At 40.8% G+C, this 15,782-nt stretch overlaps 1 protein-coding gene across 2 annotated transcripts; it reads left to right on the top strand.

The window, feature by feature from the left end:
* The first annotated feature begins 2,402 nt into the window (after positions 1-2,402).
* dglucy (D-glutamate cyclase) lies at positions 2,403-15,782 on the top strand. Of its 2 annotated transcripts, none has more exons than XM_080479415.1 (16): positions 2,403-2,437; positions 3,186-3,299; positions 3,385-3,468; positions 6,231-6,384; positions 7,000-7,086; positions 7,615-7,768; positions 8,262-8,412; positions 8,489-8,611; positions 8,828-9,043; positions 9,414-9,531; positions 10,514-10,656; positions 10,739-10,838; positions 10,947-11,095; positions 11,578-11,697; positions 12,862-13,022; positions 14,097-15,782. In XM_080479415.1, exons 3-16 carry the CDS (start codon positions 3,393-3,395, stop codon positions 14,256-14,258), a joined length of 1,914 nt encoding a protein of 637 aa, XP_080335541.1. In that variant the 5' UTR covers positions 2,403-2,437; positions 3,186-3,299; positions 3,385-3,392; the 3' UTR covers positions 14,259-15,782. The 2 variants fall into 2 exon arrangements, with proteins under 2 accessions (XP_080335541.1, XP_080335540.1); XM_080479414.1 differs by lacking the exon at positions 2,403-2,437 and adding an exon at positions 2,844-2,863.

Here is a 15,782-nt window from a genome sequence, read left to right as displayed (position 1 = left end):
TCAACCTGATGTATTATCTACACTCAGCACAAGTGGATGCTGAAATCAGATTGTCATACGTACTTCCATCAGTACGCCAATACCAATGCCAATAAGTCATGAAAAAACAAATCACCGAAATAAATGCATTTTCTACTTCAGGTTAAATTGTAGTTTCATCTTTCCATCCTCCAGCATCAGAAAAGTAAAAATTTGATGTGGCGGTTTTATGTATGTTTACTATATTTTTTGCAAAATTGGGTTTCATACTTATTTCTGCTCAGATGGATGGATGGATGGATGGATGGAGTCGCTTGGTGGCAGCGGCAGAGAAGAGACACTATCTCAGGCTAAATACAGTTGTCTTGCTGGAACAACAACAGTTTGTACATTCATGGCTGTATCACGCTGGTTTGAACAGCACCGTGGAGAGTCTTGCCGGTTTCTGCATCCCCATTTACATAAAAGTTTCTCTGTGAAGTTTGTTTTAAGAATCACCTGTACACGGTGCCACATTTCCTGTCCATAGGGGTCACTATGATAACTCGCCGACAAATATAATAGGTCACAGAGTGTATTCAGGGTAAATATGGGCAGGTGCATATGGACTACAAAGATAAAGATCCGGCTTAGGTACAGTACGTATACTTCCTTTATTTGACAACTATCATTGCACTGTCTGTGTTTAAACATCCAGAATACTCGCATAATAATTTCAGCATGTGACATTTTAGTTCTGCAGTTTTTCTGGATATCTTTTTCATCTCGTTCACTCTTCTAACATTTTCCATGCATTTACTTTCACTCGAAGATACTCTGATCTGAAACGAGTGGCCAAGGGGTGACATGAAACTGCATCTTCTTCATATAGACGTCAAGGTTTCACTTCACCCTTGTGAATGTTGTGACAAATCGTGTCCATCGACAAAGGTGTGTCAGGCGTGTCCCTCTGCGTATTCACTGGTTTCCACCACATAGTTGTGTGTCTATTTTACAGTGCAGTGGTGCACAAAGGACTAAACATCCATCTACATCTGTTTACATCTCCTCTATGTTAGTCTATACCAACAATGTTATTGACCAACTTGCCCCTCAACTGTCGGTGAGTGGGGCTTGTAGTTTTTATGTTTCTACATTTTTGTAAAGGAAATGCAAACAGTGACTGAATAGTGACTAAAAGTGTGACCTGCCTCAGCTTTTTCCTGATTAGATTCTCAGAAATCATTTGTGGTAAAGGTTAAAGGACAGCCTGTAATGCCACTGTGTTTTTTAGTTAAGATCAATACTCCTAAAAGCATCGCAGGATAAAATTGTGAAGTCAAATTAAAGCAACCCTGTCCAGCAAAATGAACAATTATACATTTACATGTAATAGTTTTACAGCAGTCATTGTATTTGCTCATGCAAAAAGTAGGGCACTGTTATTCTTGTCTCACAAACCCAAATGCTGGGGTTTTTTTTTTTTGCGGACTTTGGTTGTACATTAAAAGAACCGGTCATTTCAAAAGGTAAACAAAAAAGGTCTCCAACCAGAAGTTAAAACACATCCAAGTCATGCCAATTCAAGCTCTGTCGAGGCCGTTTTTTTTGTTGTTTGTTTTGTTTTTTTGCAAATGCACTTCATAATCCTCTTTTGTACTGAAGGCTGATGAATAATACGTTTACAGTAAACATACAGTAAACATGGCTTATGGATTCAAAATATTCTAACATGTCAATCCAGTCTTAAAAAGAACAGGAAAATAAAATCAATACATTAGAATTCATATTTCTCCAAATTTAGACCGACTTTGCAAATTTAACAGTACACCCTTGTTTCAAGAAATAAAAGACAATCTTGACAGGACATCGCTATACCCTATTGCCAGAATTACCTCAGTTGAAATGAACATCGTCCAAAAAATAAACAAAAATAATTTTCAATGACACCAGTCACAGAAAATTCAAGAATCAAACTTGCCACCTTTAGAAATATTAAGCAATGTGGAGATGAAGAATGAACCCTTTACGTGATCAAAGAAGAAAAAAAGATTTTCTGACAATGAGGAAATGACACTTTTTAAGACACTGGTCTGAAAGTGGCAAAGAAAATCTCCGTAGAATAAAGACCATTCATTTGTCATGATCACGTGCCACTAATATTATAGCTCTCCTGGATGTCTGTGCTTTGATTGTGAAACCGGAAGTTACGTGGTCTATACAACAATGTGTACAAACTGTATGTACAGATCGTGTGCACAGACTTTACAGACTGTGAAACTGTTTACAGATTATGTTTACCGACTTTTTAGAGGTCGTGTTAACAGATTGTTTACAAACTGTGGATGAGGGGCTTTTATTCTGAAAGTTCACCAGACGCGTCATTTCCGTCGCGGTGTCCTCACTCTGTAGCTCGTCTGTAGCTCTGACGAGCTTGGCTGTAAGCGACTCACAAAAGCAAGAAAACACCTTTTAAAAGGTCTGAAAATAACAAACACGCAAAGCTTTGAGTTAACTACTTACCGTTTAAAGTCATCAGCGTGCTACATGCGAGCAAACGGTGAATAACGTTACAGTCGCGTCTCTTCATTTGATAAAAATTGATTTTCTGCTAGTTGTGTTTTACTCATAGAAGTTTTAAAATACACTGTGATTACCGTTGTCGCAAACTAATACTTATTAGTAGTAAGTCAATCGCAGGTGTGACTCCCACAAACTATAATATAGTAATGTTTTCATTTTTCTTTTATTTTCTAACACATTTCATCCCGACTTCCGCCGAGTTTGTGTGACTGAGGTCTCTCTTGTTCCGCAGTCATGTAGAAAACAGCAGCTTCAAGCCTTCAAGTACTAAACTTTTATTTCATTCTTCACGTGGCGTCATCGTATTATGTGGCAGGAAATGGTATTCTCAATGTATGTGGTGTGTCTGCAAGCATCAGAAGGAAAACTAACAATAACGACCAGAAAGCTGGTCAAGCAGTATTTAATATGTAAATGTGACAAGGGCATATTTAATAGAATAAAAAGAATAAGCAATTTGTATTGTTTTCACCCAACATGCTTTATAGAGAAACTGTTATTTGTTCTTACATTAGCATGAGCATAATTAGCTTTTATTTATAAATATACTTTTTAGTATTCATTGTGCTTTATGGCCATGCGCATTAGTGATATTTTATTTATTAAATACTTACAGGATTTTGTTTTTGGATTTATCTCGTCAGGTGTATTTTCTGTTGGTACCCCTTTTGCTGATCTACGGGAGAGGGGATCTCTTGTGGATCTCTAAAGACGAAAGTGACCAACACACAACATACATCAGTTACATTAACTGGCAGGTAAACCTTCAGTCTGGCAGATCCTACGTTTTCTTCCCCTCCACATTCTACTGCTGGGAACAATCCCCTTTGTGCTTCCGTCTAGGTGAGACAATGCTGCCTGCATTAAGAGCTGCCAGGCGTTCCCTCAGATTCTCCAGGAGCGTTTGTAGCGCTGCCATGGACAAAGGTGAGACGCAAGAACACGGGCAGAAGATTCAGAAGGACGACGCAGTTCTATTTCTTCCCACTGTACGCGAGTGAAGATGTAATGTTTTGCACGAGCACATCATTTCCTGCTGAAGTCTCGACCCTATCGAAAGTCTCAATTTTTCTCAAAAACAGCTCAGTCCAGACATCAGGTCGACTTTAAAATTTTGATGTGTCACATTTGAACAATCAAGCAATGTATTTGAAATCACCTTAAAAACAAAAAAAACTTTTTTGTAGTGCTCATTCATGTTTTCAGTTTAGATTTGTGGTTTAGCCCCTGACATAGTTCATGATATACAGGTACTTCTCAAAAAATTAGCATATTGTGATAAAGTTCATTATTTTCCATAATGTAATGATAAAAATTAGACTTTGATTTATTTTAGATTCATTACACAAAACTGAAGTAGTTCAAGCCTTTTATTGTTTTAATATAGATGATTTTGGCAAAAAAGTTAAGAAAAACCAAAAATCCCCATCTCAAAAAATTAGCATATTTCATCTGACCAATAAAAGAAAAGTGTTTTTAATAAAAAAAAAGTCAACCTTCAAATAATTATGTTCAGTTATGCATTCAATACTTGGTCGGGAATCCTTTTGCAGAAATGACTGCTTCAATGCGGCGTGGCATGGAGTCAATCAGCCGGTGGCACTGCTCAGGTGTTCTGGAGGCCCAGGATGCTTTGATAGCGGCCTTAAGCTCATCCACGGTGTTGGGTCTGGTGTCTCTCAACTTCCTCTTCACAATATCCCACATATTCTCAATGGGGTTCAGGTCAGGAGAGTTGGCGGGCCAATCGAGCACAGTAATACCATGGTCAGTAAACCATTTGCCAGTGGTTTTGGCACTGTGAGCAGGTGCCAGGTCATGCTGAAAAAGGAAATCTTCATCTCCATAAAGCTTTTCAGCAGATGGAAGCATGAAGTGCTCCAAAATCTCCTGATAGCTAGCTGCATTGACCCTGCCCTTGATAAAACAAAGTGGACCAACACCAGCAGCTGACATGGCACCCCAGACCATCACTGACTGTGGGTACTTGACACTGGACTTCAGGCATTTTGGCATGTCCTTCTCCCCAGTCTTCCTCCAGACTCTGGAACCTTTATTTCCGAATGACATGCAAAATTTGCTTTCATCCGAAAAAAGTACTTTGGACCAATGAGCAACAGTCCAGTGCTGCTTCTCTGTAGCCCAGGTCAGGCGCTTCTGCCGCTGTTTCTTGTTCAAAAGTGGCTTGACCTGGGGAATGTGGCACCTGTAGCCCATTTCCTGCACACGCCTGTGCACGGTGGCTCTGGATGTTTCCACTCCAGACTCAGTCCACTGCTTCCGCAGGTCCCCCAAGGTCTGGAATCGGTCCTTCTCCACAATCTTCCTCAGGGTCCGGTCACCTCTACTGGTTGTGCAGCGTTTTTTGCCACACTTTTCTCTTCCCACAGACTTCCCACTGAGGTGCCTTGATACAGCACTCTGGGAACAGCCTATTCGCTCAGAAATTTCTTTTTGTGTCTTACCCTCTTGCTTGAGGGTGTCAATGATGGCCTTCTGGACAGCAGTCAGGTCGGCAGTCTTACCATGATTGCGGTTTTGAGTAATGAAACAGCTGGGAAGTTTTAAAAGCCTCAGGAATCTTTTGCAGGTGTTTAGAGTTAATTCTTTGATTCAAGGGTGGGTGTGGTGCTCCAGATGATTAGGTTAATATCTCATTTAGAGTACCTTTTCATGATATGCTAATTTTTTGAGATGGGGATTTTTGGTTTTTCTTTACTTTTTTGCCAAAATCATCAATATTAAATCAATAAAAGGCTTGAACTACTTCAGTTGTGTGTAATGAATCTAAAATATATGAAAGTCTAATTTTTATCATTACATTATGGAAAATAATGAACTTTATCACAATATGCTAATTTTTTGAGAAGTACCTGTATATACTGTAGTGAGCCACAAGGGGGCGATGAAGATGTTTTTGGTCTGGCATCCACCTTCAGTTCCATTCCTCCTCCAGGCAAACATAGAGAGAAAAAACACACACGCTTGCATTCACCACAAATGCATATGTGTTTTGGACTGTGGGAGAAAAACATACACACAGGGAAACCATGTATTTTCACATTTCGTGTGTTGCATTACTGACACTGAGCACAAGACGGAAAATAACAAAAGTTGTCAATTTATTTAAGGTGTCCTTGGTGCCATAAACTCGTACTCAAACTTATACGAATGCATCATCGCCTACATAGATGTGTATAGAAATAGCGTGAAAATCAAAGCTAAACACATACCTCTGCTTTTCTCTTTTAAATCTTTCATACAGATTCCTCCCCATTATTGTTTCTCACGCATCTTCAACCACTGTGCTTTTCAAAGATTAAACCACTTCTAACTCGTCTTCAGACAAACATTAACCCTGGTGACTCTTCAGGTTAGACCACTCTCTACAACAGCGGGATTCACCCGCCCATCCAGGTTAGAGTAGCTTACACAAGACTGTTGAGCTGCTGAGATATGCAGCGGTCCGATCATTTAGACGGCCTGAGTCCGGCTGAACTGAGGCTGTTAATCAGGCGACAGGACGCCCGGATAACCACGACCAGTGGACTCGCCAATGGTGAGAGACGGCGTATCGCGCTCCGAGCCTCGTTCTTCCGTCACGTCGTTTTATTAATTAAACTGTCAGGACGTTTTTCTTCCACCGTTTGTGATGTGCCTGTTGTGATGTGCGTTAACCTGTTTGTCAGGATACCAACAGGCCAACGTCGTCGTCCTGCCTCATCATCTGGCCGATGATTTTGAAGCGTTCTGTCATAGTAATCCGGCCCCCTTGCCGCTCCTCTATCGCAGTAAATTGGGAGAGACGGCCTGTCCCCCTCTGGCTGAACATGCCGACATAAGGTAAGGACGAACAACACACACACAGACAAGTTTTTTTTTTTTAATAAACTGGAATAAACCCTCAATTCATAAAAGTAATGGGTTTTAATTAAACCCCCTGAGAGACAAACATTAGTAAAACGTTATTTAAATGTTTGTCGAAACGTCTTTAGTGCCTCGTAAATCTTTTTCTTCATTCTTCTGCTGATTGTTTATAAACTCGCCTTCAGCTGCCTTGAATGACATCTCCTTTTTCTCTGTTTTCGTGGAGATTTCTTTTTAACCCATCATCACACACACACACACACACACACACACACACACACACACACACACACACACACACACACACACACACACACACACACACACACACACACACACACACACACACACACACACACACACACACACACACACACACACACACACACACACACACACACACGGTAATGGCATCTTGAGATTTAAAAAAATTATGATAAATAAATTAAAATAAAAAATGTCAGTACAGGTAATAGTATAGGGAATTGTTTTCTGTTTTACGATGCAATCTGGCTTTACAAACTTTATGTTTCACCTGGACTCTCCTTGTTTATATTTTTGCTCTTCTGGATGTATTTTCTGTGTAAACAGGACCGATATCTCACAGTACTGTGTGTACCAGGAGGGTCGCCTGGTCAACTCCGTGTCCAGTCTACAGAGTTACGACGGTGACCCGGGGTACGTTAACAGACTTTACTGACAGGGCAGTTATTGTTCCTGAAAGGAATCCTGGGTATAAAGACATGTATTTGGGCTTTGATATGCTGGAATTGTCCCCTCATTCAGAAATACATTCTTGTAAACATACAACGCTCTATTTAATAATAAAAGTCAACACGATGTAAGGGAATTACTCTCTTCTTCATTAACTTGCTTCCTATTTGCCTTAATTACTAGGTAATTGTAAAAAAAATAAATGTAAATAGCAAAAGGCTAGAATTTTCAGTCACAGAAGATGAACTATCGAGGCGCTCACAGCTGAAAAAACTTTCTCCAGAATAACTTTAAAGAAAAAAGACAACATATCATGTGTGTTAGTATTTGTGGGCAATTATAGCACATTAGGGCCAACAAATCTATGAGCAAGAATCTTAAAAAGTATTCTATACGTTTAGTTTGAAGTAGTAATTCAGGTCAACCTTTTAACAGTGTTACATTTATTTTTCATCGTCTCATCTCCCCTGCATCTTGTTTCCCTTCTTTCAGGACCGTGCCAAAGCAGCAGGACGAGCGAGCCGGTCCTCTGTCCGACATGGTGTGTTTCTATCTGGGCTGCAGCTTTGGCTTCGAAGGCAAACTGAAGAAAGCCGGAGTCCCGGTCAGGAACGTGGAGCAAGGCAGAAATGTCAGCATGTACCGGGTATGATGCCAATTACCATCACAGTTAAACTCTCATTTAACTGAGCAGCACTAAGATCACCTTTGCAACTGAAGACTCTCTTTCTGAAAAAGACTGTTGATCTCTGGTTTAAGCATTTTGCAGGGTAAGCCACTGTGTTGGTCACGAAGCGGTGATTCAGTGTGAAAAAGAAAAAGTCTACACCTGTTTGCGTACACACAGAGAACTGTAAGACAAAGATCTTAAGCAACACACAGTCAGAATTACATATATGTTTTTTTCATGCAAAACATGAAACAAATCCAGTCATTACTTCTCATACGTGTAGGTAAACCATCACCTCTGCTAAAGACCAAAAACTCGAACAATGTTATTCACTATAGTTGTATAATTGGGTTTACTAGATTCGATCAGACAAACTCATAAGAGGAAGTACAGTAAATTTCCCTTTTACTTGCCTGACACTTTGAAGCGAATCGTTCCCCCAGCATCTTTATTTTTTACGCATTTTCAGACGGCGGTTCGCTGTGTTCCTGCAGGGGCATTCAGCTGCCCCCTAGTGGTCACTATGCGCCCGATCCCAGCCAGCATGCTGGACATAGTAGTGGAGGCGACGCATCTTAACCCACTAGCACATGGAGCTCCTGTACACATAGGAGACCCAGGTAAAAATTGAACTCAATGCACATGACTCACCAGCGCATGAAGACGTCTGCACACTCCATGACTGTTTGTGTGCAGCTTTGTTAGGCATAAAGGACCTGTCCAGACCGGAGTACGGGGAGAGAGTGGAGCTGCAGCCCGGTGATGTGCCAGCCTTCTGGGCGTGTGGGGTGACGGCTATAGAGGCGATCCTCAGCAGCAGTGAGCAGCACGTTTCACCCGTCCATCTATACTTATGGCCGCAGAGTCCTGAAGTGCAAACTCTTGACAGAAATGCTTTTAGTATTTGTATAATTGCAGGCAGCGATGTTCTCGTTTCAAGCCGTTTCAACCATTTTAGAATCGATGGAGCTTTAAGGTGCGTTACGTTGAGAACATAACATGTATTTTTATTTATTTATTTATTTTTTTCCCCAGAGCCGTCCTTGGCGTTCAGTCATTCTCCAGGTTGTATGTTCCTGACCGACGTCCGAGACTCTCCTCCGTCCGAGGACGTTCTGTGCGTCAATCTCACGCCGGAGCTCACGCCCCTCTGCTTCGAGCTGTCTCGCAGTCCTTTGCTCTACAGCCTGGCGTCTCAACTCGCAGTGGAGAAGATCAGACAGCTGGAAAATATCATCATAGAGGACCCAGGTAAACATGTAATAAAGATCTCTATGCATGCACATGTCAGTGCAGTTTCTCAAATTAGATACACAAAGGCATTTTTCTCAATTAGTGAAAAAGATTTAGCAGCTTTGGAAATGTCAAATGTGCAGTTGGCAAGTCATTTTTATCTTTTTTGATATCTTGAGCTTTCAGTTTCTGCGAGTTATTAAATATTACTTTGTTGATACTGTGGAGTTCACGTAACAAACATATTGCCACTGGTACTGACGAGTATTTGGGCACAAACCTCCATTTCTGTGCTTCCAAATTTAATTTGCCATCTAAATGTTTAAGAATAAAGTTCCGGTTTGGTTATGAGCTGGTTGTAAAGCCTCTGTTTTCTTTCCGTCATCAGGTCAACGAGGAATCAAAGCTTTGTTTGTCCAGGATGAACTTCTGCGCTCCTGTCTGGCACTCTCTCACTCCTCCTCCGTTGCCATAACAACAGGTTTTCCCACGCACTACATGCACAAGTACGTACATTTCCACCTGAACGCGCCGTCAGCGGTAGACGCAGTTTCACAACATTTATTGTGGGGCTCTTGTGAATTATTCAGTACATGAGGGGGGGGTCTGTAATGCATCTTTTTTTCCCGATACGAGGCGACTTTTATGAACCTTTAGCTTAAGGCGCGACCAGGAATAGACCTGGTGCAGCATCTCATTACTCGATACACACAGTTGAATGGCTGCCATCATATAGTGAGACGGTGAACTGATCGGATTTTCATATATGTGTAAATAGGAATGCAGGCTGTTATCTCGCTGCGAGGCATTCCGCTCCCAAACGGCTCGTTTTTACATTTTAGTGTCTGCGTTTGGGTTCAACTAACAAAACGCTCCACGTGGAAGAGAAAAGGTGGCGTCAGTTCCCAGCAGTGATCTTTTAACTTTATGCGTTCATTAATTTGCTTTGTTCTAAGTGAATCTAGAGATTCCTTCTAGAGATGAACCAAATTGATATAGTAGTAGGAACTACATTTATGTTTTAAAGTGGTTCACAGCTAAATAAAAGAAAAAAAATTGAGTCAATAAACAAACAAAACGATAATTTAGACTATAAAAATGTAATATTTGGAGAGGATTTAATAATTTTTTTTAACTATATCCTGCTTATATTTGGCACCCAGATGTTAGGAGCAGATCTTTTAAGTCTTGGAAGCTGCAAAGTAGCGCCTCCAAGGTGCCCAACGGTTTGGCTGCACCACCACCTCGTCACCAGTTCGATAGATAAAGACCAATGCGGACTGGGAACACTTTCACTCCCCACAAAGATATTCTGCTTCCAACAAATCAATTTAATAAAACAACATCTTTCTCTTGTTGCTTTATATATTCCACCGATGGGTTCCTTCACGAAGACAAAGTCAAAAAAGCGATTATAAGATTTTTGTATATGAATATGTGTAAACGTGTTTTGTGTCCTCAACATGGTCTTTGTGTTTGGCCCGTTAGCCCTCCTGATGAGACCGACGGGCCCCCCGGAGCCATCGCTATTGCCACCATGCTGCAGTCTTTGGGGAAACAGGTGACGATGGTGACAGACAGCAGAGCCGTGGAGATGAACAAGGCACTCATCGATCGGGCTGTGACCACAGGTGGGGGGGGGATCAAACCAGTGACCCTGAATCCGGAGCTGCGGTTAACACCGAATATGACCATCTTTCCTTGTACCCGCAGGAGTGCTGAAAACCCATATCCCATTGGTCACTTTTGAAGACAGTGGTCCAGAATCTGCACGCCACTTCCTGTGTGTCAATGGAGACCCGGACAAACCCAGGTGGGCCGATTGGTGGATTCACCCTTGTGCTCTCAGTGGAAACACGTCACGTCTATAATTAAACATAAAGCGGCTTCAGCGGTGACGTAAGACTTTTGGATTCAACAGGTACGACCACCTTTTGGCGATTGAGCGCAGCGGACGTGCTGCAGATGGAAATTATTACAACATGAGGGCAGTGAACATCAAACATCTGGTGGATCCCATAGATAATCTGTTTATTGCTGCCAAGGACATATCGGGAATCATCACTACAGGTACAGAAACGCCTAGTTCGAAACGTTTGTTCATTTAGTAGCTGCTGCTTTGCCGGACATAATGGAGTAACTGTAATGCTTTGTGTGTATTGCCTTTTAACCTCAGAGACAGGTTTGGTTTTACTACTCTAAACGACTATTTAAAGACTTTTTTTTTTGAAGATTATTCACATATCTGATGGCGTATTAATGACATGGTAAATTTAACTTAATTCAAAGCTTCTTTCAACAGGAAAAAAAAGCTCTATCTTTTATTGGACTTCGTGAAAAATGAATGTTACTGTTGCATTCACGTCTTCCTGAAAATGTTGTACGAAGCCATTTGTAACACCAGAGGGCGCTGTTGACATTCTGAACTTTGTCCCAGAGACTTGTCGGTATATATTGTGGCTGTGCCCTTCACTCATGACGTTAACGGGTGTTTGTCTCTCCCTTGTCGTGGCCTCAGTTTGCCTAAGCAGGTGTCCTATGTGTTCCTGTAGGAATCGGAGACGGCGGCAACGAGTTGGGGATGGGCAAAGTGAAGGATAGAGTGGTGAGCCTGATGCCCAAAGGGAGCCTCATAGCCTGTGATGTTCCCGCCGATTACGCCATTACTGCTGGTACGGACGTCCAGACCTCCACACTGAGCGCACATGTGAATGTAAACAGGCCAGATTACTGGATAATGACGAGAGCAATGGGGATTCTCACACACACACACGCATGCACACACGCACACCCTTCACTCTTGAACCGACTTTGTAGATAAAGCAGACTTCCACTCACAAAACCGCAAACGCTGTAGATAAACAACGAAACCAGCTGCAACTGGCCGGTATTTATTTAAAGTTATGCTGCCTGATTTAAAATGTAGAAGTGAAGTATAAAGAAGAAAGTTCTTATTTTTTAAAATTATTATTATCATAGCAAATGAAAGGTAACAGATTTCAACAAGATTTATACAGACAGAGGTCATTAAGCATACTGCACATTATTGCAGGGACTTAAGAAACCCCCCCCCCCCCCAAAAAAAATTCCTGAACCCCCCCCCCCCCCCCACACTAAAAACAAAACTTAAGGCAAAATAAATAATAATAATAATAATAATAATAATAATAATGAATTAAATGTGAAAATAAAATAAAAAATTTAATTGAATAAAAGCAATCAGAATAATAATAACAATAAATAATAGAAAAGTAGAAAAATTATTTAAGTATAAAGAAATGTAATAGAAATGAATGAATAGATAGGAGAGGAGAGGTGGGATTAGTCCGGGGGCAGCGTGTTCAATGAAGCAAAATAAAACAAAACAGGAAGTAATTTCCCCCCCAAAATCTGTCAGTACTGCTAATAAAGTTCTTATAGGGGGGCACAACATGAGCTTACAGCAGTTAAGTGGAGGAAGATCCTCTATAATCCGCTTCAAATAAACTACCAACACACAGGCAGCTTCTTGAAAAGGAAGCCAACGTTGACATCATGCTGCGAAGTCAGATAGTTGATGGAAAAACAATCAGGAATAGAGGAAACAATGGTTTTGATACGATTTGAATCATTTTTTTTTAAGATATTGTTGTCAAAGTGATTCAGAAAATTAATTTACATTTAAGTTACAAGTGAACTAAAGTTAAAAGTCAATCAATCTTTAGTTTGTGCTCTACTCTTCCTTTAATCTTTTTCTCGATGTCCATTTATCTTGAGAACCTTTTTTGTTTACTTCTAAAAACCAAAACTTAAATGAACTAACTGGGCATCTTCCTGTCATTTCCTTCTTGCTGCAGGTGTGTCTAACTGGGGAGGATATGCTGTGGCTTGTGGGCTCTACCTGCTCCGAACGTGTCCGTCACACCAGCGCTATGTGAAGCGAGGACTGGGACCGGACGGCGAGACCCCAAAAGAGCACCTGCTGGACTGGACTTCCAACCTGCCATCTGTGGAAAAGGTAACAGATCCACTCCCACCACCCCCTACTTATATGGATCTTGGGTTGGATCAGTTAAAACATCTACCCAAGTTTACACGTAACCGGGTCTTTTAAAAAAAAAAAAAACGGTGATATTTTTCTGCGTTTGGGCCGCGCGGTTACACATATACGCAGTGACGACTCACCACAAACGATGATTTCTGAAAACTGCGGCCACAGTGGCACTTTAGCAAAACTCTGTGTCTCTGTTTACTTCTGAAAAGGTGGCAGGCAGATATTTATTGTTTTTCCAGGATTCTGATTGGCTATCATGGCTTCATGCTTCTCATTACACTGCCCCCTACAGGCTCGGCTGCTCACAGCAGCTCTGAACAAGGTGTACACGCAGGTCCGAGTCAATGAAGAGTTTTTTCTAAATGTAGAGGGGGGAAATGTCAGTTTTTGTAAAAACCTGGGTATGTGTAAACGTGGCCTTAATATATTTGGAACATACCTGAGCTCAGAAGTCAATCGAGCAGTAAAAGGAACCAGCGTTTCTGATGTTACTGCAACATAAAATCTATCACAGGTCTTAAAAGTTATCCCCAAAACAAAAGCAGAGAACAGATTTCATACTGCTGCATTCACTGGCTTCTTGTCCACTCAGTTTAAACAATACAAGTTAACGCAACAAAAACATTGTGACATAAGTTATACTAAGATTTTTATTAAAGAAGCGAAGGGAAAATACCATAAGTAGCAAAGAGTATTTAGTTTTTGACTCTAAAATGAAAACCTAAAAAGAAGCACATCAGCTTCTCTTTTCCAAGCAACAGTGAGTCACTTAACTAAACAGTCATTTTGGTTCCAGCGACTGTGTTTGATGTGGAAAGGGTTGCTTGAAGTGATTAAAGAAAATTGCAGCTCGACTCCACAGTCGACCTCAGCCTCCCTTCTTCCCCTCAAAATGCCCATCGACTGTATTCTCTCCCCAAAACCGTCTCCGACAGCGACCAGCTTCTCTCTCACACTCCGAGTGTATAACGAGTTGTATAACAACATCACAGCGCCGCCCTGAACAGCAACACTCGTCTGTGTGGTTGTCGTTACCAGGAGGAGTCTTTCCTCTCCACCCTGGTGAGTTTTGGAATCCGGAGTGGGAAGACGGGTCACCTGGCCATGGAGGTGGACGGCTTGACCTTTCACCCCACTCACTCCGACATCATCACCAGACTGCTGGAAGCAACAACAAGCCCCGCCAGAAGAAACCCCTAAACCAGCCCCTGCTGTGTTTTCTAAAAGGGGCTTATTCATCCGATGGTCCTGGGAAACGATTCAGCTCGAGTTCCAGATTGATTGATTGAGTGTTGCACTGAGATTTTCACGGCTGCCTTGTAAGGCTTGACCGACTTATTCGGCCGATTATAGCCATTAAAGAATAATCGCTAATCGGCCAGACGTTGGCTGCACAACGCCAATGTTAGTTGTTGTTTTTTTTAAACTAATAAAATACAGGGAAAATTTTGTTTTTCTGATGTCATTGTGTTACGTATCCAGTAGAGGGCGCTTCCAATTCCTATCTTGTCACACTTCAGTCGGCCCACAGCAGAGTGAAGTAGTGACGAGTGAGTAAGTCAAGCGGCATTTACTGAACCGAACACTTTACCTCGGTGGTAAGTTAACTAGTTTGCTAAAAATATCAGTCATCAGAATAATTTTTTCCCCCCAATATTGGAATCGGCCCCCCAAAAAAAATCGACTACCCCCTCCCCTCCGCCTCTGCTGCCTTGATAGTAAATAAATCAGAGCTGTAAAATAGATTTATGAACAAACATGATGGTAATCAATGTTTAGTCTAGTTTTTAAAACATTTTTTGCAAAGCTGTGATTGTTCCATTACACAACAATGAATGAATAGTAGATTTTGACTTTTCATCACTCCGGTGTTGAAGCATGTGTACCTCAAAAACTTTTTTAAATTCTTGTGCTTTTATTATTGCATCATCCAAAATGTCATGAAGTTGTGTTTTCTTTGTCTACAGGAATCCCCACTTTTCTTTTTATAAAATACATTTTAGGGACTTTTTCCAATTGAGTTTTGAACATTTCTCAGACAATAATGCTCGTCTCCAACTCTTATATTCCTTTTATTAATTGTTTTAATAAGAATTTTCTTTCAAAGGAGACACATTTTAGTGCAATTTCACATAAGTTCAGTAAGTTTTTCACTTGTTAATCTGGAAAAACTACACAATAGGCAATTTTTTTATAATTACTTAACGTACAACATGTCATGAAAGTGTCTCTATAATATTCAGTTCAAATTCTGCTGTGGATCTTTTTATTTTAGCAACATTTTGCTTTCACTGTCAGTACTGTAGCAGCGTTCCTTTTGCCGTACAGTGCCATCTAGTGGTCCCAGAGGGTATGCGTTGATATTTCAGTTGCTTCTTAATTTAAGTCCCGAGACTGTAACTGATAGGTGCGTCATTGTACTTATGTTTAATCTAGTAACAGATCGTGGTTTGTTTTTAAATTCAAGTTCGTGCTTTTGAAAAGTTAAATTCTTGTGTCAATAATTCAGCTTTTTTTTTTTTGCAGGAACTGTTTTTTTTTTTTTTTTTACTTTTTATATGAAGCACCTGAAGTATTCAGATGAGTATTGTCAAAAATAAGTCGCAAAGATGAATGTTCATGTTTTTGTGAAAAGGAAATCTGATCGACTGTATAAATCTGCAACTCCCCTTCTCACATTTCATTATTTACTATTTCATGGAAAATGATGTCGATTGTGATTTG

The sequence above is a fragment of the Lipophrys pholis genome (genome assembly GCF_963383615.2).
Source record: "Lipophrys pholis genome assembly, chromosome: 14".
Classification (NCBI taxonomy): domain Eukaryota; kingdom Metazoa; phylum Chordata; class Actinopteri; order Blenniiformes; family Blenniidae; genus Lipophrys; species Lipophrys pholis.
The sequence above is the reverse complement of the archived record's forward strand: the minus strand, read 5'-3'. Positions and strand labels throughout refer to the sequence as shown.